The sequence below is a fragment of the Saccopteryx bilineata genome, chromosome 4, assembly GCF_036850765.1.
Source record: "Saccopteryx bilineata isolate mSacBil1 chromosome 4, mSacBil1_pri_phased_curated, whole genome shotgun sequence".
In the NCBI taxonomy this organism is placed as follows: domain Eukaryota; kingdom Metazoa; phylum Chordata; class Mammalia; order Chiroptera; family Emballonuridae; genus Saccopteryx; species Saccopteryx bilineata.
In genome coordinates this window covers 271,496,157-271,520,503 of record NC_089493.1, presented here as the reverse complement: position 1 = coordinate 271,520,503, position 24,347 = coordinate 271,496,157, and the positions used below count along the sequence as shown (strand labels likewise).

The 24,347-nt window shown below is 45.0% G+C and overlaps 1 protein-coding gene across 5 annotated transcripts in view; it reads left to right on the top strand.

Annotated features, from left to right (window-relative positions):
- The window catches only part of CALN1 (calneuron 1), a 535,700-nt gene that overhangs the window by 328,606 nt on the left and 182,747 nt on the right, over positions 1-24,347 (top strand). For 4 of the 5 annotated variants that reach the window (XM_066274635.1, XM_066274633.1, XM_066274632.1 and 1 more), the window contains one exon: positions 18,589-18,701. The exons of the other annotated variant lie outside the window; for it this stretch is intronic. In XM_066274635.1, the coding sequence (XP_066130732.1) occupies positions 18,589-18,701 (113 nt within the window). The remainder of the gene's footprint in view (positions 1-18,588; positions 18,702-24,347) is intronic. 5 annotated transcript variants of the gene reach the window in all.

Here is a 24,347-nt window from a genome sequence, read left to right as displayed (position 1 = left end):
GGAGCCTCGACTGCGGGAGGGGAAGAGAGAGACAGAGAGGAAGGAGAGGGGGAGGGGTAGAGAAGCAGATGGGTGCTTCTCCTGTGTGCCCTGGCCGGGAATCGAACCCGGGACTTCTGCACACCAGGCCGACGCTCTACCACTGAGCCAACCGGCCAGGGCCTGAGATATGATTTCAATTGCTTTATTTATTTGCTTGAAAAAAATACTCCAATGTTATCTCTGCGTGGTGGGTTGATTGATAATTTCGTATTTATTTTCTTCATGCCTTTTTATTTTTCACTATTATCAGTAATGCTACAATGAACAACATGGTACAGAGACTATTTGTCCAAATTTCTGATTAATTTCTTAGGACAGATTCCAGACGAAGAGTTATTGAATCAAAGGAAAGAACATTTTCAAAACAAAAAAGAAAATTTTAATCTAAATGGCATTTCCAAATTAATATCCAGAAAGGTTGTGCCAAGTCCTGTTCTCATCAGTGTGAACGAGAAGCCTCAGCAGGCTGTATACACAGTCCATCTTCTCACTTAGAAATCAAAGCTTAGCATACTTGGGATGTGGAAAATGCTCTCTCATTGTGGTTTTCATTTGCACTGTTTTTCATACTATCAAAATTGGACATTTTCCACATGTTTAACAATCATAGTTTTCCTTTGTGAATTATCTGATTGCATGCTTTAGCATTTATGTCTTTTAATGAATTCCTTTGTACTTGAAGAATATTATCCCTTAGCCCTACTCATTGCCTAGTGTTCCTGGTTTTTGCTATTTAGTTTCTGGTGTTTTTAAAATGCTGAGTATGTCATTAAGTCTTATGAATCTTTACTTTTCTGCTTTCATTTTATTGACTTAAAGCTTAAATTTTTTCCTTAGTTTACCTAGAGATCCCTCTAATTTATATCTTTCATGCTTTAGAATAACATAAGAAATGAGGAGCAAAACTGATTTTTCTTTCCAAATTCTTAACCTATCTTCCCAGCATCAAATAAACCTATTTTCTATTCAGTTATTTCTACTTATTATATGTTTACTGTAGCTTATTTGTGAAGAGTCCTGTTTTATTTATCGCCTATCCATTCTTACATCAGTCCTTTTGTTCATTGTTGTAATTTTGTAATACATTTTATTGTTAGCTATAGCATTGCTGGTCTTAATTATTTTTAAAGCTTTTCTTGTCTGTTCCTTCTTCCAAATGACCTTAAGAGTCATTGGGAAAGCTTCAAAAAATTCCATAGCGATTTTTTCTTTTGGAATTGCATTAAACATGAGTTAATCTGGGAAAAATTAACATCTTTACAAAAATCTTTTCATCAAGAACCATGGTATTATTTGCCATCTTCTTTAATGGTGTTTTAAGTATCTCACTGAAGTTCTACAGATTTCTTCATACGAGTCCTAACTATTTTCAAGTTTACCCCTGGTTATCCTGTCTCTTCTTTGTGCTGTAAACTAGAGACTTTCCTCTTTAAATTAAATGGGACTCATTTACTCTACTCTTTGTTTAATTATTAATTTGGCTTTGTGCCTAAAGCCCTGGGCTCTGGAGTCAGACTGCCTGCCTTCAGACACGACCCTGCCCCAGGCCTGGCCAGGGCCAATCAGGCACAACAGGCCCTGGTTTCTGCTTGCTGATACAGGACATGCAATAATAACAATGAGACCTGCCTCATCAGCGTGCTGTGCGAGTTAAGCGAGTTAATTCACGTAATTCTGAGCGCAATAAATGCATGGCAGGAGAAAATGCTCAATGCATGTTAGCTGGTGTCCTGAATGGCATTCCTCCCCCACCTGTTCCTTTGCTCTTTCTTCAGAATTCCCACTCTCCTCGGTCAGCCCCAGGGACCCAGGCTCCCGGTAGTCCCTCAGCTCTCCCCACTGACCGCCTTCTTTCAGTGTGTCTGCCTACAGTGTGTCTCCCAGGTTGTGTCTTTGGAAATTAAGCTTTTTAGTTAATGAGAATCCTTGGTAGATTCTAATTCTACTCTGAGAGCTCATATTTCTTTCCTGTTTTCCTTTTGCTCTAAGTTCTGGTCAGGCTCTGAGTTCAGGTCCCCCAGTGGCAGTTCTGTGGGAGCCGAGTAGTCGTAAGTCTCAGTGTGGTCCCCCCTCTCGTCCCCCACTGCAGCTGGAAGTGAGCTGCTTTTTCTCCACCCGCCTGCACTGTTCTGTCCCACTCCACCCCCAGGTCGGGCCTCTCGGGCCAGGCAAAGGTGCACCCTTTCTTTCTTAGTATTTTTTTTTCAATTACAGTTTACCTTCAACATTATTTTGCATTTTTTCAGGTGTACGGCACAGTGGCCAAACCATCACAGACCTCACAAAGTGCCCGCACCCAGCCCCCCAGCACCCACCCAGCACCATGCACAGCTAGTGCCACAGGATTGACTCTACTCCCATGCTGTACCCCACATCCCCGGGACTGTTTTGTAACTACCAATGTTTACTTCTTAATCCCTTCACCTCTTTCACCCAGTCTTTCAACGCCCCTCCTCTGGCATCCTGTGTCCCCGCAGGGAACAGGGCTTGACCTCCCTGAGGATGGGGATGGGGATGGGGACCGGGTCTGGGGACAGGGACAGGGACAGGGAGGGGGACAGGATGGGGACGGGATGGGGATGGGATGCAGATGGGGATGGAGATGGGGATGGAGAAGGGGAAGGGGTTGGGGATGGGTATGGGGATGGGGATGAAGACCAGGTTGTAGACCTGGACAGGGACAGGGTTGAGGACAGGTATGGGGATGGGGATAGGTAGGGAGTGACCACTCAGGAACAGGGAGAGCCCAGCCCACAGATCAGATTTTCTGCAGGTGCTGGGGAGTCAGTGAGGTCAGGAACTGCCACCCCCACCTGCTCCTGTGAACAGGTGCGACCCTTTCCCCAGGTGAGGCCGGCTGGGTTTCTGCTGGCCACAGGTGCAGGTCCTCTCCACTCCCCCCTTCCTCTGGGAGCCTGCCTGCAGGGCCTGTGCCCATTCATTGCCCAGCAATGTGACAGGAGATTGGGCAGGAGGGAGAGTTAGGAAGGCCTCCTGCTACTTGCTCAGAAGTCCCTTGGCTCTTCTGTTAAATGTTCTGAATGTTGATCGCTGCCACACAAGAACACTATTGATTTTCTAAATGTTTGCCTGGACATCGCTTCTGTTACTAACTTCCCAGAATTACAGCTGTGCCCCTCTTGTCACCGGACACTCAGTAACACTGCTTCAGGAGCAGCGAGCACCTCTCTTCTCCATTCCTGCGGGCTTATTTCTCATTCCTGTTTCTCATCCTGCTGTTGGCCAGCACATTGAGAACAACTGGAATAAGAATGATAGTCCTGGGGTCTTGCTTCTCTGAATGCGGGTTCCTTCTTGCAAGATGACGAGGTCTGCTGTTGTCTTGCTCTAGAGCACTCTTCCTATCTTAAGGAAATGTTATTCTTTTCCCAGTTTGAAAAAGTCCCGAAGGAACACTATGTTTTACTCAGCTCCTTGGCAATATTCACAGACATTACCACTTTTGAAATTGTATCTATTGATTTGATTTGTCCTATTAATTGATTTTCCTAATATTAGATTGTGCACAAGTCCTGGAATAATTGGAACTTGGCTGTGATAGACTATGCTTTTACTGTATTTTTTTTTATTTTTTTTATTTTTTATTTTTTTCTGAAGCTGGAAACAGGGAGAGACAGTCAGACAGACTCCCGCATGCGCCCAACCGGGATCCACCCGGCACGCCCACCATGGGGCGATGCTCTGCCCACCAGGGGGCGATGTTCTGCCCATCCTGGGCGTCGCCATGTTGCGACCAGAGCCACTCTAGCGCCTGGGGCAGAGGCCACAGAGCCATCCCCAGCGCCCAGGCCATCTTTGCTCCAATGGAGCCTTGGCTGCGGGAGGGGAAGAGAGAGACAGAGAGGAAGGCGCGGCGGAGAGGTGGAGAAGCAAATGGGCGCTTCTCCTGTGTGCCCTGGCCGGGAATCGAACCGGGGTCCTCCGCATGCTAGGCCGACGCTCTACCGCTGAGCCAACCGGCCAGGGCGCTTTTACTGTATTTTAATAGAGAGTTTCCAGTTTAGGTTTTCGTAAGGAAGGTCCTACAATGGTTTTCCTTTTGTGTATTTTGGTATCCGGCTTATATTGACTCCTCTCCTTTTACATCATCCTGAAACAGGTTATATAACGTGAGACGTATCTACTCAGAAATATGAAAAAACTCACGTTATGATTTTTCTGATTTGAGAAACTTTTCGGCTATTTTTTTCTCAATTTAAATCTTACTCTATTACTTCTCTATCTTTTCTTCAGTAGTAAATTGCTCTTTTATAAAAACACTTAGTTTTACCTCAGATTTAAAAAAATATTAGCTTTCAGTTATACAGAGTATTTCATAACTTTTATTTCTTTTATATTTGTTGCTACGTAATTTCTCAGCTGCAATTTTGAGTCTTTCTGGAGTTGGTATGCCAATATGTAGTTTTTTCCCAAGAATTTTATTTTTTTCTTTTTAATACAGTGGTTACCATACTGTTTATGTTTGTCTCAATTAATTAATTCTGCTCTTACTCCAATTTTATTTATATCATTGCCTCTATATCTTTGTCTATGTTCTTTTCTAAGTCTTCCTTTAAATATTTTCTTTTCTCTTTCCCTCCAGTTTTTTTAATATAATAAAATTATTTTTAATGCTCTGAATTTACCTCTGGGAATGGCTTTGATTAATACCTACCTATTTGAGATATGTGCTGTTCTTATTGTCATTTTCTTTAAAATTCATCTCAAGTTTATACTCCTCATTGATCAGGAGAGTGTTTTGCAATTACAGAGAGGTTTAGAGAATTTTGCTTATGTGTTTACTGTTAAGTCCTAGTTTCTTTGAGTATGAGTAGGAGAATGTGGCCTGCTAAATAATTTCAGCTCTGGAGAATTAGTTGATGTTTTCTCTGTAACCTTGTATATAATCCTATATTAACAAATGCTGCTTGAATATTTTCAGGGGTGTAGTCTTTGTACAGCATTCAGTATATGGCCAATAATTTAGTCATTGCGATTATATTGTTTAAATTATCCTCTTGGGTTATGACATGACTCCAGTTCTAGTACCAATTAGTGTAAACACAGTGTGTCCGTAAAGTCATGGTGCACTTTTGACCGGTCACAGGCAAGCAGCAAAAGATGATAGAAATGTGAAATCTGCACCAAATAAAAGGAAAACTCTCCCAGTTTCATACCTATTCAGTGCAGTTTGATGTGGGCTCTCGCACAGATTTTTTAGGGCTCCTTAGGTAGCTGTCCCGTATAGCCTCTACAGACTCGTCACTGACTGATGGCCTACCAGAACGGGGTTTCTCCACCAAACTGCCGGTTTCCTTCAACTGCTTATCCCACTGAGTAATGTTATTCCTGTGTGGTGGCACTTCGTTATAAACGTGCCAATATTCATGTATGCTTTGGTCACGGATTCGAATTTAGCGAGCCACAGAACACACTGAACTTTCCTCTGTACCGTCCACATCTCGACTGGCATGGCCGTGGGCTGCCCCGCTGTATACATGGTGTTACGTCATCATCTGCACATGCGCACATGCTGCCCCATCATCCTACAGAAACTGGAAGGGTTTTCCTTTTATTTGGTGATTTCACATTCCTATGGTCTTTTGTTGCTTTCCTGTGACCAGTCAAAAGTGCACCATGACTTTATGGACATACTATATATTTTCTCCCATACCAAATAATTCTCCAACACCAGCTGGTGGTCTACAGTTCCCCTCAGACCCCACAGGTTAAGGGCTCAGTCCCACAAGCCTGCCCCCACTTTAGATGCCACTTGCAAGTCTAGGTTGTCTGTCACCTGGACTTCTGACTGGCCAGCTATAGACGGGAGGGTCTCTCAACCCTCTCCTCTGGTTTGATTAACTTGCTAGAGCAGCTCACAGAGCTCAGAGAACCATTTTCTTTACTAGAATACCCACTGATTATAAAACGATATAACTCAGAAGCAGCCAGATGGAAGAGAGGCACAGGGCGAGGGGTGGGGAGAGGGCACGGAGCTTCCATTTTCTCTGCGCATGCCACTCTCCCCAATTCTCCAGGAGCTCTCTGCATCCCGTCCTTTGGGGTTTTTGTGGAGGCTTCATTACATTGGCATGACGGAGTAAGTCACTGGCCATTGGTGACTGGTTCCACCGCCAGCCCCTCTCCCCTCCTGGAGGTAAGGGGGTAAGATGGAATGTTCTGACCTGCTGATCACACGGTTGGTTCCTGTGGCAACCAGAGGAATCTTTAGGTGTATTCCGAAACTTGCCTCATTAACATAACGAAAGACACTTTTTATTGCTTTTGTCACTTAGGAAATTCCAAAGGTTTTAGGATCTCTGTGCCAGGAACTGGATGAAGACCAAATACATACCTTTTATTATAAATCGCAATATCACAGTGGTCTAATGGAAAGAGCAAATGTCATGAAATCAAGGTCAACCAAGGCTCACATCTGGGTTTACAATTAGTGGCGTAATCTCATACAGGTGACCTAATATCTGAGTCTCCTCTGTGCTTTACTAAAATGGGGCCATCAGTCGCTACCTTGCAGTGATGTGGTGAGAAGTAAATGAGGGCCCTGAAATAAGATACCTTAGCAGTGTGCCTGGCCCCCAGTCCATCACAATCAGGGGCAACTAGGATTTATTATTGCCTGCCTGATCGGCTGTTGACTGAGAGATAGTACATCAAAGTCATATCTCTCAGCTCAGGAAAATATCTTGTAATTGTGCTTTGAGTAGTTTTGGAATCTGCATTTTCCTTTCAGTTTCTATCTTTCATTCTGTTATGTCCTCTCTCACCATTTTATTTCTCTCTTCTTTTCCTCTCTGGTTATTTAGAGTAAGTCAGGGTTGTAGGTCATTCATATGATTGTTTCTGCTTCTACTGCTACTTATTTTTGCAACTGTATTGCCTTCCCCTTACATAATATATTTCCCAAATGGCACTTTTTCTTTGCCTATATAAAATGAATATACTAATTCACCTTTTTAAAGTTATGTAAGAATAGTATACTAAGTAGTATACGAGTAAAAAGTTCATAACATGCAGATTTCAGCTTCTTGAATATATAGTGACCTCTCTTTTCTGCACCCTGCCCTTCCCTGATTTCTTTATCATATTAAATGCAGGCACTGCTCTACTAATATTTTTTGGATCTTATGACACATCCCAAAAAATGGAAATGAAAAGAATAAATACAAATAGATCTGATGGAGCTTGTAATTTTTTTCCTGGCTCTGCAGTGCATGTTCTCCAGCATTCTTGACTTGCTTCGAACTTAAAGACCACTGTCATAGACAATACCAACTTTTGCTTCTGCAGCACCTCCTCACTCCTGTTTTATTGTGTAGTGGTTAACTGATTCTTTCCATTCTAATGGAAAGTGTAAATAAAAAGTACCTATTCTTTTTTTATTGTTCTCTATAACATATGTAAAACTATGTGCTTGGTGTTTAGCTCTTGCCAGCTGGCTCCCCTCAATGCTGGAATTCTAGAGGTAGGCACACTGCTCTGGGTTGTCTGAGACTTGGTTCTGCTTTCACCAGTGGGGTGAGGATGGGGCAGATCAGGAAGTAGGAGAGCTTGATGGACATAAAAGGCCTTGGACGGAAGTAGATGAGGAAGAAACTGTGCTAGTCCTTTTGGAACAATGGCCAAGCCATGGTGCTGCACAGAGTTAAACATTTCAGATCTAGGAAGACCCTATCTGTGTCTAGCTGCAAAACTGATATTAGGGACTCTGAATTATAAAAAAAAGTGTGCATCCGTTCCTGTTGTAGGTCAAAATGTTGATTTCAATAAATTTCTGTGTCCTTGGTTTAATGGCTCAGGAACTTGCAATGAGGGTGGAGATGTGTGTGGGAAAGAGTTAGCACAGCGGGCTATCCCTAGAAAGGCCCGCTTGCAAGGTTAGACGTTGGCTGGCATCTGGGAACCTGGATTTGGGCAGGTTTTTCATCATTCCCAGAACTGTGAAGGTGAGGTGTGCTCACCACACCTAAACTGCTTGGGCACAGCATGGTTTATGCTAAGCACCTGCTTTCCTGCTGGAAGTCTTTAAGTTTAGGACATGCCAGGCACAGAGTGCCTACATGACCAGCCCCTACTGAATACTGTGGACACTGGGACTCTCAGGAGTTTTCCTGGTAGACAGGATTTCACATATGTTGCCACTACTCGTCACTGGGGGAATTAAGCATGATGTCCTGTTGACTCTGCTGGGAGAGGATTCTGGAAGCTTGTGATTGGTTTCACCCTGTGTGTCATTCCCTTTGGTGATTGTGTTCTATGTTCTTTCACAGCCATAAATCGTACCCATGGGTAGCAAGTTCTGTTAGCAAAACATTGAACTTGAGGATAGGTCTTGAGATTTCTCCAATACACGTCCCTCCTGAAGAGCTACAGTCCCCTTCTAACCATGTTGCTGCTCCTGAACCCCTTCTATGGAAAACTTCAGGTGCTGTTGTCAGGACAGGGACATGGGTTTTGGCCACTACCATCCCCAAGTCCAGCGGTCAATCATACAATGTCTCTTAGCCATTACCCTCCTTGGGTTTTTTGTGGCATTTGACATTTCTAGAGACTAGCTACCTGCCCCTTATGGAAGGTCTGTCTTGAGGTTTAGGGGTGCCCTACATCTCAAAACAGACCTGTCACACTCTATCAAGGCACAGTGTAACAGTGTATCAAAACAGCACTCTTATGTGTCAATTTTAGGTCCTAAGGTATAGGAACAATGCCATATAATAAGTGCTGAATTATCCAAGGGCCTGTTGTTCTTTTCTCCTTTATGTATTAGTCAGCTTCAGCTGCTATAACAAAATACCACGGACTGGGTGGCCTAGACAACAGAATTCTATTTCTCTCAGTTCTAGGAGCTGGCAGTCTAAGATCAAAGCCCAAGCAGGGCTGGTTTCTGGTGGGAGCCCTCTGCCTGGCTCACAGCACTGCCTTCACTGTGTCCTCATATGGTTTTCTCCATGCACAACCCTGGTGTCTCTTCCTCTCCTTTTAAGAACAACAGTCCCATCAGATTAAGGCCCTATCTTTTCTTTTTTTTTTATAAATAAATTTTTATTTTAATAGGGTAACATCAATAAATTAGGGTACATATATTCAAAGAAAACATTTCCAGGTTATCTTGTCATTCAATTCTGTTACATACCCATCACCCAAAGAGAGATTGTACTCCGTCACCTTCTATCTAGTTTTCTTTGTGCCCCTCCCCTCCCCCCTCTCCTTCCCTCCCCCCGCCCCCGTAACCACCACACTCTTGTCCATGTCTCTTAGTCTCATTTTTATGTCCCAACAATGTATGGAATCCTGTAGTCCTTGTTTTTTTCTGACTTACTTATTTCATTCCATATAATGTTATCAAGATCCCATCATTTTGTTGTAAGTGATCCGATGTCATCATTTCTTATGGCTGAATAGTATACCATGGTGTATATGTGCCACATCTTCTTTAGTCTATTTTTTTTATAGTGATTAAAGCCTTTAAGCAAACTCTTGGCCAATACAGCAAGAATCCATAAAAGAGTAGTGTCCTTAACATGTTCACCAAGTCCAAGTTGGCCCTAACACCATGCCAAATCCCTGAAAAATGCAACCCAACCCCAGTTCAGTCTGGTAGGAGCTGTCACAAGGAGCAGGAGTCCAGGAAAAGTCCACATCCAGGAAAAGTCCGCATGGCACTGGAGTTGTCACAATTCTATACTTTGCAGCTCACATCCAAGTCCCAATAACCGTTGCTTCTAGCTGGTAATGATTCAGGTAGACTGGAAAAGCCATCTGCAGCATATGTGGAGATGGAGCTTCTGTTCTCCTCTGCCTGGAGAGATGAGACCAGGTTTCTTTTCCCTGGAGCTCTGCGACTGTGACATGGTAAAGAGAACCTTGGGATACACTAAGCTGGGTGGCAAAGGTAGATTCATAATAGAAGTTGGCAAAAGGGGGAAAGAGAGCTCTAAATTAGGAGTAGGTCCCAGCCTGAAATATGAGTGGGGCATTGAAGTAGGAGGGATAAAGGAAACACTATATATTAAACAAAGCAGCAGAAAATAGGACTATCAACACCCACAACAGAGATCTTTGAGGGAAGAATAAAAAACCTGACTATTCAGGCAAGACATAGTTAAGTGGCCCTCGTGCAAATGAGATCAGTTTACCTGCTTCTTGGAAGAAATACCCTAGGCTTGTCCACAGTGTCATAGGTGGAGCTGATGGCCCTGGGCACCTTCAGCCTTCAGTGGCAAACCCCAGCATTCTGGGCAAGGTTAGGTCATAGGTGGCTTGAGCAGGGCTGGAAGAGACTGAACCATACCTTAGAGGAGCGAGGGGTAAGCCTACCTTCCAGTGTCCCTGTTTCCTCACAGCAGAGGCATGTAAGTCTGGCAGGCTTAGCTCAATGACCTTCCTTTCCACTATTGAAGCAGAACCCAGATGGCATCCTATGAGACCCCTTTGGGGCATTGGAGCCTTTAAGGGCATATCCTAAAAACTAGTAGTTCCCCTGATCTCTATTGGGCTTTTTCTGCCTCTAGGTATCTTAAAAGCCATGCTCAGAAGATCTTGCTGAGGGGTTTGAGGATCCCCATCCGCCTATATAAATATTTTCCATATATCTGGAGCTATTTGGAAAAAGACAAAACAGTGTTATTAGCTGGATCAAATAAAGAAGATAGTAATTTGCAGGCGAAAAAGATTTGGTGTCTCCTGTTCATCAGCATTCAAAAGAAATTTAATTTTTTTTAAGTAAAAAGCATGATATGGTAGACCCGTAGGAGTTCCAGGATATGACTACCCCCTTTTTAAATTTTTTTAAATTGACCTTAAAATATTTGCTGAGTACACTTTAATAATACCTTAACTTTAAAGATTGTAAGAATGACAAAATACAGTAAATGCTTTTGCTCCATATGCAGGAGCATTTTCAGTTTAGCCAGTTTAGGAAATCCAATAATAGAACAATGCATACAGACAATGAGCTATAACATGCTTAGCAGCCTCTCCTGTTCTGACAGAGGTTACTATAAATCCAGAATATGTATCCACTGTAACGTGGACATAGGACTGTTTGCCAAATGAAGGTATATGAATAACATCCATTTGCCAAAGTTGTCCTGGTAGCGGTCCTTGAGCGTTAACTCCAAATGAAGAGGCAGATTGTAGTATAGGACCCCTTGGACAGGATTCCCCAATCTGCCGTGCTGCTTCCCAAGAAAGTTGAAACTGTTTACACAGGGCTGCAGTGTTCTGGTGATGAATAGTATGAGACTGAATTGCTCGATCTGTCATGGTTGCTCCAAATAATTTTCTTTTGGGTAGCTTGATCAACAAGGGCATTCCTAGGCCCTGGCCAGTTGTCTCAGTGGTAGAGCATTGGCCTGGTGTGCAGGATTCCCCGGTTCGATTCTCGCCCAGAGCACACAGAAGAAGCGCCCATCCCCCCCCCCCCTTCCTCTCTGTCTTTCTCTTCCCCTCCCGCAGCCAAGGCTCCACCGGAGCAAAGCCACCTCAGGCGCTCAGGATGGCACCTTGGCCTCTAAGGCCCTATCTTTATCACCTCATTTAACCTAATTACCTCCTTAAAGTTCCCATCTCCTAATACAGTCACATTGGGTGTTGGGGCTTCAACCTATGAATTGAGAAGAGGGAGGTTCAGTCCCTAACACTTTATGAGGGGTTGAAGTTGAAGCATTAGGCAACATAGTTTCTTTGAAGGGAGCTGGTGGTGGGTTTGGGGTTTTCCCTAAATGCCTTGTGGTGGGGAGGGAGTGTTTCTCATTTAGTTGGAGCTAAAGGTATTTCCAAAGAGCCATTTGTAGAGACTGACTTGTGTCTGCAGGAGTTTAAAGTATTTAAGGGCTGGTGTTCATGCCACATGTGAATGGTCCAAAGGCCTGTGCTGGAGCTGGAGCTGCTGCCTGCTTTGGGTAGAGAGGACCAGGGCTGCCTTGGGAAGAGCTACCTTTCAGTGACACACGGAGCAAAGGAGGAGTCAGCCCGGAGTGCAGGATCACCTAGAGGGTTGATGACACCCCAGTAGAGGGGGATATCACCAGAAGCCAGGGGTCCAGGGAAGGTTAATAAGCTGCTAACATGATGGAGGCATGGCCAACTTGGAGAAACTGTAGCCTCCTCCCGAGCCTGTGCCATCCCAGATGTGGCCAGAAACCACAGCTGGAGAAAAGGGAAGGAAGTGGGGCCAACGACAGGATGAGGATACTAAAATCCTCTTCCCCATTCCAGGGCACTAGCCTGGGTCAGGTCCAAGTCGAAGGAAGGAAGGCATTGCCAACTAAAGGAGGTCTGGAGTTATTATGTTCAGCAGCCTGGACTGGATGTTTTATTTCTGAAGGGTCAATAACAAAGCTACGGGACCAGCCCAGCGCTTCACCCAGAGCCGGGAGAGAGCATGCCACAGGTGGCTTGAGCAGGGAGTGGTGAGAAAGCAGTTTCTGCTTGCACCCTGTGTCATCCAGGGCACCCAAGAAAACACTGTGCAGGGGCTCCCAGGGCCCACCTTGGTCTTTGCTTTCCTCTTTCCCTCTGCTCTTGATGAGAATATATATAGTCTCCTTGACCTTTTTAAACCAACTTTTAGCACACTATAATACAGTTACATACCTTGCTTTTGTTTACCTGAGACTCTATCTTGAAGGTCTTAGAGATCTTTCCATAGACTCAAAAGACTTTTCCATCCACATTTTTAGCTTAGTCACTCCTTGCATCCTCTCATTTGCCAGCACCTTAAAGCCATTGTTTCCCAAATACCTGCTCCTCCTGACTCTTCCTTTGTTCCTAATTCGTTCCATGGTCGTCCATTCAGTATCCCCGACTCAACCTCAGAGTCACCGTTGCTTCTTCCCCCTTCCTGTTCTTCCAGTCGGTTGCCAAGTGTTGTCAGTTCCCTGGATCCAGTCTTCTCCATTCCGCCTCCTCCACCCTGGCCTCCCTCTCCCGTTGTCCCCAACCCCACTTCCAGGGCTGGCTCTGCCCCTCCCACCAAGCCTGGGCACTGTGACCCGGCTGATTTTTTGTTAGTCAAGGTGGATGCTTTCATTCCCAGGTGTGGACACTTTCCACTGATTCTAGATCAAGGACAAGCGGAGGATTATCTGACCCGCCTCTCTTCCCACGTGAACGCTCAATTAAGCACAAAGGAAGGGTGGTCACGGCTCCCAGCCACCCTCCATTCTTCCTGGTGTCGCCTGTGCTGCTCACCTGATCTCCCCTTTCAGCTTGTTGGAAACCCTTTTCCCCCTTAAAGGCTCGCTGCCAAACCATTGTGAACCTCCTAACTGGAGCTTTTGCTTCCAGCCTCATCCTTCCTTAGCACAGTATTTTTAGGCCAATGATCGCACCCACCTGACTCCGTTCTGGGTAACAGATTGCAAGCGCCTGGAGGGTAAGCCAGTGCCTTATTTGCCGCCCTGTTGCCCCACAGTGCACGGCCCACAGACCTCCTTTGCAGGTGTGCATTTGGAACGTGGTTCATTGATTTGAATGGAGTCTCCGCCAGTATTTTCTCCCTCCTATCCTGTGTCCCTGTTACCCTTCAGAGCTCATCCATCTTTCTTTTCCCTTTATATTCTTTACTGTTCTTTTTATTTTGCAGTAATTTTTGTTATTATTTTTTACCTCTTTGTGAAAGTTTCCGCTGGCCGGTTTTAATGAAGGTTGTATAGTCCTGGCCCTCCTGCTGTTTCCTGCCCTAGTTCAAGTTCATTACTTCAACTTGCTTATCAGTGGGAAGCAATAAGATATTAGCAGGTTCGCTTCCTGCACTCCTTGCTAAGTGGATCATGATATTGGAAGGCCTGAGGAGGGAGAATGAAGCCTGGTAGGGGTGAATTCCATTCTTTAATTCTGCAGTTACTTGCATATTCAAGATTGATTAAAAAAAAGAATTTAACCCAAAGAAATTTTTATAGTCACATTCTGTGGAAGGTGGCCAATGCCCACTCTCTCTTTGGGGGCATGTGAATCCAGATGCCCTCCCCCCCCCATCGGGCCAATTCTTTTAGGTGGAAGGGGTTTCAGATGCCTGGAGGGTTGTATGTGAGAGACCTGCGTCCACGGAGAATTGACCATAAGGAGAATGACTGAGACCCAGACCGCAGGCAAATGAAAACGTGGGGAACAAATAAATGAATTTCAGGCGATTGTCTTTTGCATTAGAGCCCTTGAAGGCCATCTCTCCCAACCTCCCACTAAATTCCTTCCTAAATGCCCAGGTAGGAAAACATATTCTCCTCTCACACTTTGGAAAGATATATGAACCGATGCTCGTTCCTATGCTGGAGTCTCTAAGATATATGAACCGATGCTCGTTCCTATGCTGGGGTCTCTGATGCAGAAGGGAGAGGGGAGACCAGGGGGAGGTTAATGTCAGGGTTCCAAGTCGAGTTCCCGTGCTGTCCTGTTCTAGCTCTGTGGCCTTGACCTATTTGCTTTTAACCTCTTTTTGCCTAAGTTTTCTCATGAGTAAACGTGGAAGGGAAGAACCTGTTCATAGTGGGGTAAAATCAAACAAGATAATAAAACTTAATGCCCTGAGCTCAGTGTCTGGCATTAAGCAAGTGTTAAATAAATATTTCCTATTACTTACATTGTTACTCTTTTAAATGATTGAGAAAAACCTCTCTAAAAGTTGACCTGAGATGCAACAACTAGACCAGAAAGAGAAATGTAGATTTCATTTCACCTTTAGGTACCCTCTGCCAGGGAACACTGTGATCAGGGGAAAGAGGGATCAGGATTCCAGGCAGGCCCATCCTTGACCCGGCCTCCTGAGACGCAGCACAAGCACAGGCAGACTGCTGGGTGAGGAATCCCAGCTCCGCTCGCTGCATGAGCTTCTGCAAGCTACTGAACCTCTCTGTGCCTCATTCTTCTTCTCTGTAAAATGGGCTGCAGGAAGACTTATATGAACAGGTATATGGAAATTTCTTTAAACCATGCCCAGCACATTGGCAGTGCTCAGTACATGTTAGATATTTTGATTATCATCGGGCTTCCCGGACATTGCCTTGGCCTGGGAATGGTTTTCCTATAAGGGACCTGGTGGAAAACCTCTCCCTGAGATTCTACATATTTATCTCAGTTCTCCGGAGAGGGGTGGAGTGAGGAGGTAGGAATGTGGAGGCTGGTGTTCTGAAACCCAGGTGGATAGCTTGTGGAGTGTTTCCAGCTCTGTTCGTTAAACTACAAACTACTGGAGAGCTTTTCCTCACATTAATCTGAACAGAACGTTGTACTGTTGGTAGGACTGGTGTCACGCTGTGTATTAGCAGGGGGGACCTTCATTTACGGAAGGGCTGCAGAAAGTGCTGTGTACACACATGCTCAGGAGTCAGAACTGAGCAAGTCCTGAGAGACACGGAGAGATGAGGGGCCCCACCAGATTATTTCCCCAACTGTGGGCCTGCACAAGTCCCCCTTTGCTCAGTGATAGTTCAGAAGTGGGGAGAGCCCTGTTCTGACCAATAAAAAACCCCCATTGTTCCAAATGTCCTCTGCTAAATAGCTAGAAGCAAATCCTCCCCTGAACTAGACCTCTCCCCAGCAGCAGGAAGTCTCTGCCAAGCCACCTGCGCCCCTGCGCTGCCCTCGGCACTGGCCACAGGACGCTGAGCACCCCTCCCCAGCGCTTCCCCTCTGGCCAAGCGCCTGAGTCATGAGTGAGCCGCTCCGTTAGCCAGCGTCGGGACAGAGTTCTGAAGCACTGTTTCTGCTTGTCAGCTTTGGGTGTGCTGTTCTCAGCCGAAGGCACCACCTGTGAGCGTTCCTCGCTGCCTTTCACCAGAGTTCCGTGTGGACCCTTCAAGTGCACTGAGTCCGTGCCGCTTCGCTCCCATCACCCGGGGCGGGGGAAGGTTTGTAGAGGTGGGTGGTCTCTCCTCCCACCTGGAAGGTGGGCTGTTCAGAGGCTTGTTTTCCTGGCACGGGGAAGCAGGTATTTTGTCGTGTCCTATCACTCCCCTATCAGGCTCCTAACTGGGAGACAGCAGTGCCCATAACACCATGGTCAGGAGCTTGCGTGACCCAGCTTGGCAGACATATTTTACTTAAGGTCTCATAAGGTTTTCATGAAAAAACGAGAATGCCCTTGAGCTGCTAAGCCTTTATGAACTGTTAGGCCTCGTCATGGGTGACAGTGAGTCGGGACAATGCTCACCGCTAATGGCCCAGCATTCCAGAAGCAGGGTCTGGGGAAGGGAGTCGGACTAGGGACAATTTCTAGTCCAGTGTTTATCAACCTTCTTTTTTGATAGCCACTCCAGCCTCGGGAGCCTTTTAAGGCATTTGTTTCCCTAGCTGCCCCACCCCCATGACATTGTAATAGCAAAGATATACAGCATATCTGTTTATGGACTGTGGCCCCAAGAGGACCACAAACCATTGTAATATCTGAGGTTATTTTTTTGTCCCCGAAGAATCACTTTTCACTCATTGAGGGTGGTACTGTTTCTATCGAGAGTGCATATTTTAGTCTGAGACTCTTTGGCCCTCCAGCCCCAGCTATAAGAGCAGGGATGAGTAGGGGTGAGTAGAAGAAGACCAAATATGAGATGGATTGACTCTATAAAAGAAGCCATGGGCATGAGTTTACAGGAGCTGAGCTGGGCTGTTGAAGACAGGGCACTGTAGACATCACTCATTCATCGGGTTGCCAGGAGTCGGAGCCAACTCAGTGGCATGTAACACAACACAGAAGGCCAGCGCGTGTGTATAACAAGTGTGCCTGTTTGGGATTGGGAGCCACAAAGAGCCAGCTCAGTGTGAATTCTAGGACAACTGGGCCATTCTTTTTCTCCTGCTTCCAATTTTCCATTTTCACAAATACTAGATGACTATTTTTAGGCAAACATCTTGCTCTGCATTTATGATAATTTCCTTGCTTTATATATTTTTTTTATTAAAAAGTAAAGTTATGCCAAAAAGAACCAGCATGTTGCAGCATCTTAAATAATGCCAGTCTATATCCAGATGTATATACCAGGAATACAGAAGAGAGCCTATCTCCTCTCTGGACCTCTGCCAGGATTGAGCAGTATTTTTATTATTTACAAGTCTTCCCTAATTTGAAAGGCAAGATGGTAACTCATTGTTGCTTAAATTAGCTTTCTGATGGTGATCAGTGAGAGTGAAATCCATCTGCTTGGATTTTTGAATGAGGGCTCTTTAAAGGCAATTGCCCTCTGGGGAGGTGGACCAATATGTCTGCATTTTGGTGAACTTGTGTGCAGATATTGTTTGGGGGCCAAGATGTGACGAGCTCTTGGTGAAAACTCGCTCTTGAGCAGATCTGAGGTTCAGAATGCCTCACTGATGAGCCCTTGAGGGTTGGGCAGTCCCTCAAAGGTCTGCTTTTACCTCAGTTCTCTCAAGTTCACCTTTTGGTCAGTGTCAGCTCTGGCCCGAAAGATCCAATGGATGTTGAGTTGAACAAAGGAAAAACAAGCAAGAGACAGCACCCATTCATTTCATAAGAACATACTGAGGGCCCATCATGGTGGCAAATACACAAAGACGCTTCAGACTAGGCACCTGACCTTGCAGGGCTCACTGTCCAGCTTGGAGAAAGCAGGCAAAACTGTGACTGAGGTGTAGGGTGAGGAGTTCTATGATGGGTGCACATGAAGTTAGTAGTAGAGATAGAAGAAGGTTTGGCCAGCCCTGTCTATTGAGATGAGAAAGGGTCAGGAAGAAAAGGAAAAGAGAATATGATGTTTAAGCTCCATCGTAGAGAACTTGATGGTGTTTCTCAGGTAGAGAGTGGGCGAAGGCCTCCCGGACATACAGAATCGTGGAGCTTTGAAAGACATAACATTTTGTGCAGAGGTGGGCAGGAAAAGGCGGCAGAGGGTTAGTGCAACTTGCCTGCTTTCCTGAGGTGGTTTTCTTATTTTCAAAGATGCCACTGATTTGAAAAGCACAATCAGATATGTTTTGGGGAAGCGAGCTCAGAACGGTCGGGAGGATAGTGTGGAGATGAGAGAGTGAGGGCAGAAAGCAGTTTCTAGTAACAACATTATAAATTATAACCAGGAAAGTGAATTCTTGGAGTCGTTTTCCCACTGTAGTCTTTGGAAAGGGGTCAGCAATTAGATTCACGAGGAAACTAGACCAGCCGCAGGTATCTAAGAGGTGAATTCAATAAAACATGATAACTCAATGTGTGTGTGAGTGACAAAGATGAAGGAAGAAATAGGAATGAAGCCGCGTTGTCTATCACGTACCCCTGGGCAATTAGAGATGCAAGAGGTCCAGCAGGTGTGAGGTGTGGCCATCTAAGTAGTACGTACTGGCTGAGCATTTTAATAGAAATACTGACAAAAAATTAGGAATATGTGCTATTGGGTGTACTAATAATTGCCAGTAATTTCTTGTGTTTCTCTTGGTATTTTGAGAATGTTGCCCAGTTTTCAGTAATACTACTACCTATTTATTGAGGTCATGCCAAGGAGAAAACATGGAGATGTTTATTTCCTGGGGTACAGCAGGGTTAGTTTCAACTGCTTTTCTATTTATATTTGTATCTTCTCCTTCCAGGGGATGGCCAGGTGGATTTTGATGAATTCATGACAATCCTTGGCCCCAAACTGGTGTCTTCAGAAGGCCGAGATGGTTTTCTTGGAAATACAATAGATAGCATATTCTGGCAGGTGAGTGAGAATTTTTTTTAAAGATGAACTTTGACAGTAAAACATGTGTCTGGGTAAGATTTTTGACTCTGAGTTCTTGAGCTTCTGTTCCGCACATGAAGATCTCTTCTGGGTTGGAGCGACATACATTCCTTGTCTAAACTGAGGTCCATACCAGAGACTCTGGCCAAAGAATCAAAACTATACTCAGTAAAGACTTGGAGGACTGAAATATTTCCTGATTTTTTTTTTTTTTTATTTCAGAAGAGAGTTTTATATTTTGGAGAAATGAGATTTCTCCACTTCTGATTCACAAAAGTCTTTTTACTTGAGACACTTAAAAAGGACATATCAGAACTATCTGAGCCCAGTTCTGTCCCTGGTTCCTCATTCTTGGTTGAGAGGATGTCATGGTTATCTTGTGTGCTGGGATCCTATCAATACTCTTGTCCTTAATAAGACTAAATGGTTTTACCTAAGAATTTGTGTTCAGTGGTTCTCAATTCGCTTCTATTTCTGTCTTGTAAAATCTCTTAGGAAATGCCAAATATCTACCTTTGAATTATTAATGTACCATGAATCTTTAATCTTATAATGTGACTGTTATTTCATGATTATGGAATATGGGAAATGGATTATCAATGATTATACTATAAATTGGAGTCAAATAATTTGACAAGTTAGATTGACTTATTGGTTAGACATGTGAAGCACCATTCAAACACAGCATGGTTTCTTTAATTTCTTAATGTGTTTTTTTTTCTTAACAAAAGGCATTTCTCTAACCTAGATAAGGATTGCAGGAGATGCATGCCTTTCGTCTGATTCTGTTACCCATTTTGCATATAACCAACAAGTACTTAGTAAGAATGTGTTATGTGCCCCGTAGTCTAACAGTCACTGTGGATTTTACAGAAGATCTTTAACCTACACTCCTCTGGCTATGTAAGAATTTGGTTGGGGAAGCACAATTAAGAAAGAGAAAATAAAGAAGTGATTAACTAGTGTTATGGCTACTAGACTGTAGTCGTTGTAGCACTCTTAGCACTTGGCATGTTGCACACAGCAAGCCTTCAATAACATTTTTTTTCTAATAGGAGGAATAGAAGTTCAAGAAAGGAGACAAATGTGGTCTTGAGAGGTCAGATAAGGCTTCAGGAAATGGAGCCACTTGTTTCAAACCTTGAAATAAGAAGGGGATGACGTGAGGAAAGAAAGAAAGGGAGCATTCCAGGCCTGTCATGAGGAGAGTTTGAAAGGGTGGGGGCTGGGAGCATAGGAGAGTCCTTGACCACAACCAAGGTGCGGTGGAAAGGGCATGGCCTCAGGACCACCGGCAGAACAGATTGAGGTCCTGAGGAAAGAAGAGTTGAGGTGATTCCAAGGTTCACGTCTGGCTTTCACTGACAGGAATAAGATCGTGGAGAAAAGACATCCTGGTGGAATTCTAAAGTGAGCATGTTGAGTGTAAGGTGAGGCCCAGACAACTGAAAGGAGGAGGAAAGCCTATGCACAGTGAAATCAGGGTGGATCCCAGGCAAGAGGCCAGGGCTGCAAACCGTGGGATCCAGCAGAGCTGGTGGGTGAGATCAAAGGCCAGCATGGGCTCCCCGGGAGAAGCTGCATCGATGAAGGTGAACAGAGAGAACTTAGGTGCTGGGGACAGTGAGATGGGGCCTCCGATCTCCATATTGCTCACACACATTGATGAGAACGCCATCTCCTTGGACTGTGGTCATGATCGGCCCTGACTCTTCCCGGAGAAGGACCTCCATGACCCTATTCGCCACGTGATGAGAATATGCCACATGTAACACTTTAGGTATGACTCCGTACTTGGAGGGACAGGCAGGTAAAATGCACAGGCAGAAACGCTCTCCCACCTGGCCATCTTCTCATCTAGACAGATCCCCTCCGGGTGAGCACTGAGAATTCTCTCCCTGGTTTCTCTTCTTCTCTACTTTCCTCTACTCCCCACTCTGGGTGCTTTCTATCTGTTGCCTCTGCCTTCAGGGCCAAGGAGAGTGCTGCAAGATCTTCCAGGCTCTAAGCATTCTTTTTGGCCCCCATCCTGGAGATGAGAAAGCTGTGGGTACTCAGAGCCTCACATCTTCAAGGTTCTTCATAGTAGAACATCTGCCCAGAGAAGAGGTGTTTCTCTTGTAATAGATTGACTACCTCTATCATAATTTGGATAGCCTATGATGCTTACAAAGCCTCTGTGTTTTTGTTTTATCAAAGACCCTCCCCCTCCCCCAGAGTGATAAACGGGATGGGAAAATGGGAGTAAAGTGGGGAAATTTCATTCTGAAATATTTTTTTAAGATTTTTATGTTGATTTTTAGAGAGAATGAGAGAGGAAGAGAGAGAGACAGAGAGAAAGAGAGAGAAACATCAATCTGTTGTTCTACCTATTTATGCAACCATTGGTTATCAGTTGCTTCTTATATGTGCCCTGACTGGATATTGAACCTACAGCCTTGGTGTATTGGGACCACGCTCTAATGAAATATACTGCTCACAAAAATTAGGGGATATTTCAAAGTGACTATGAAGCGATAAAATACCCCCTAATATTTGTGAGCAGTATATTTAAAAGAATGTGGGAACACATTGATTTGTGGCTGTGGCTTTCCTCTCCTGCTCTTGCTCACTCGGCTCAGAATTATATGACTAGCAAAGAAGAACAGCACATCAATCAATTCTCAGCAGTCAGCTGTCCCCACCCCCACCATCTGTCCATTCAGAGAGAAAGCGAAAAATGGTGCTCAAAACAGTCAGATCATCTGGTTCTTCCTGGAAAAGCGTTCATATTTGCAGCACTTGGGTGATGTAGTGATTTTTTTTCAGGTTTAAAAGGAAGTTGTGAGTGTACAGGTTTGTATGTGCACATGTACGTGTGTCTGTTTCCTTTGCCACTGTGGTTGAAGGTGGTACAGAAGGGAAGCAGCAGAAAGGCAGCTGACTGTGCCGCGTATCGGGCCGGAGATCCAGGATACCAAGATCTAGAAAGGAAAGGACCATCCATTGAAGGCACTCTGACAAGGCTTCCCACCAGGGACAAAGTCAGCTTCCTGTGGAAATAGACTTAATGGTCCATCTGGCAGGGTGCATTAATGATCTGTTTGCTGCATAATGCATTACACCAAAAGCTAGTGGCTTAAAACAACACTAAATATTTGCTATCTCACAGTTTCTGTGGGTTAAAATTGAAAGCAGCTCAGCTGGGTGGTTCTGGCTCAAGGTCTGTCATGAGGTTGCAGTCAAGATGCTGGCTTGGGAGTGATCATCTGAAGGTTTGACTGGGGCTGGAGAACATGCTACAACACATGTTGCTGCCTGGTGATGCTAGCTGTTGGCAGGAGACCTTAGGTCTTTGCCACATGGTCATGCCATAGTGATGCTTGAGTATCCTCATGACATGGCAGCGGCTTCCCTCAAAACAACTGATTCAAGAGAGGACGTGGCAGAAGCTACAATGTTTTTTTATGAACTAGCCTTGAGTCAAACTCTATTATTTCTGCACTATCCTCTTGATTACACAGGTCATCCCTATTCAGGGTGGGCGAGGACAAATTCTGGAGGAAAGAGTCATTGGGGGCTCTGCTGGAGACTGGCTCCTATAAAGGGTAAAGACTGTAACTGGGCATCAGCTTCTGATCCAGCCTTGCTGCCACAGGCTTTCATTTCTTCCAGACTTTTGTTCCTTCCTACCTTAAAAGAGACCTCTGACCAGGGCTCTTCTCTGTGTTCTGAGAAGTGCTTCTGCCAGGCACTTGGCTCGTCTTGCTAATCAAATCTGTTTCCTGTGCTCCCTCCTTGCTGGCTTCCTAGCCAGCTTCCTAGCCTCCAGTGCCAAGGTGAGAGTAAAATCAAATGGGATTCTCTAAAAACGGTTATCTGTCAGTCGGTGCTGGTCCCAAAAGTTATGAGCACTTGGCTCTTTGCAGAAAATTGGTATCGAAGAAAGCAGAATGCAGTTGGCTAATGCAGCCTTCCTCTCAAGGAGGGTAGTCTGAAGGCCCTGCCCCAGTCTCCACCCTCCCAGGGTGGTCAGCCCTCGGCGTGTGAGGCTCACAGATTTCTTGGCAGCCAGTTTGGAACCTAAGTGCCCTGGGCCTCTGCTGGCCTGTGTGCAAGCTGGCTGTTCTCATAACTAGTTTATCCCACAGCTGTGTGCAATGTCCAAGACACTGTATATTACCCTAATGTAAAAGTGAGTGGGACACGCTTCCCCAGATTTGGTCCAGATCAGGGACTGTTTGTCACACTGACTTCTCCAACAACAGATCTGCTCAGCATCCTTTCTAAGCTGTCTCCTCCTCCCCATCTGGTGGCATAATACATAGCACGGGTCGTAAAATACCTAGAGCTGTTCCTCAGACCTTGGTCCAGGCTAGCCTTTTGTCCCTCTACCCAAAATTCGTGCTTGGGTCTCATGTCTTCCCTGGCTTTCCATTTCTGCCGTGATGCTCAACTCTTGATTTCTGGGCCATGGCAGCAATGGGTGAGGAGTTGGACTTAAAATTCTTGACTCGTGAGCAGTTGAGGGCACTTGATGCTCCATGTTCATGATATATGAAAGAAATACTGCATGAAGCTTCAGGGACAATGTAATCCATATCTGTTTTGTATAAAAGAACCAGAAAGATTTGTATCAGAACATCAACAGTGATTTTTCACGTGTGGTAGGAGAATAAGTGATCTCCGTATTGTCCAGAATCTTGACAGCGGGCATGTGTTACTTCTATAAGCAGAAAAAGAAACGTAAAAGAAAATGCAGTCCCAGCTTGCCATGTATCTATTACATTTTTATAATTTTTTTTATCTATGAAACTGGAGATTACCTGTCCCGTGAGGTTGACTCTTGATAAAACTCGTAGGAAAGCAAATGAAAACAAACAGTAGAAATGCTGTTCATTTCCCAAGGGGCATTTGTTACATGGGCCAGGACATAGAAAACACCAGGACCTTTAAGGATAACGTACATTCCAGTATGCCGAGTCTCTCCACGCATCAGCTCTGCCACCAACAGGATGGTTCTCCCCTCAATATCTTGTCAACGTGCCACTCTCTCCGGGTGTTGGATCCGAAGCTGCTGCTCCACAGTTCTTAATCATCTAGTGGAACCTAAAGAGCTTTTAGCAGCGATGCCCATCAGGAGGCCTGTTAGATTGACAGCAAGTGCTCAAATTCCCAAAGCAGCTTTACTGCATTGGAGGACAGAGATGGGAAAACGTAGCATCAGCAATGGGCACCAGGTGTGGTCCCTGAACCAGGAGCAGCAGCAGAACCTGGACGTGTTAGAACTACAGGTGCCTGGGCCCCACCCAGGAACACTGGACAGAGACTCCAGGGGTGGGCCCAGCAGTCTGGGTTTCCAATAGCCAGCCCTTCAGGTGACTGATTTTTGCCCAAATGTGGGGGCCATTGAGCCAAGGACATTTCAGTGACCTGTCCTATGAGGCAGGCATCCTGTCAGGCTTATTGGTCTGACTCAGATCTCAGTAATTTTTTTTTATAGATTTATCTGTATTTATGAGTGCACTGGTCTTTAGTCTCTCTAACATTACAGGCATACCTCAGGGATACTGCATGTTTGCTTCCAAGCCACTGTAATAAAGCGAGTATTACAGTAAAGCCAGTCTTAACCTTTTTGCCGGTGGA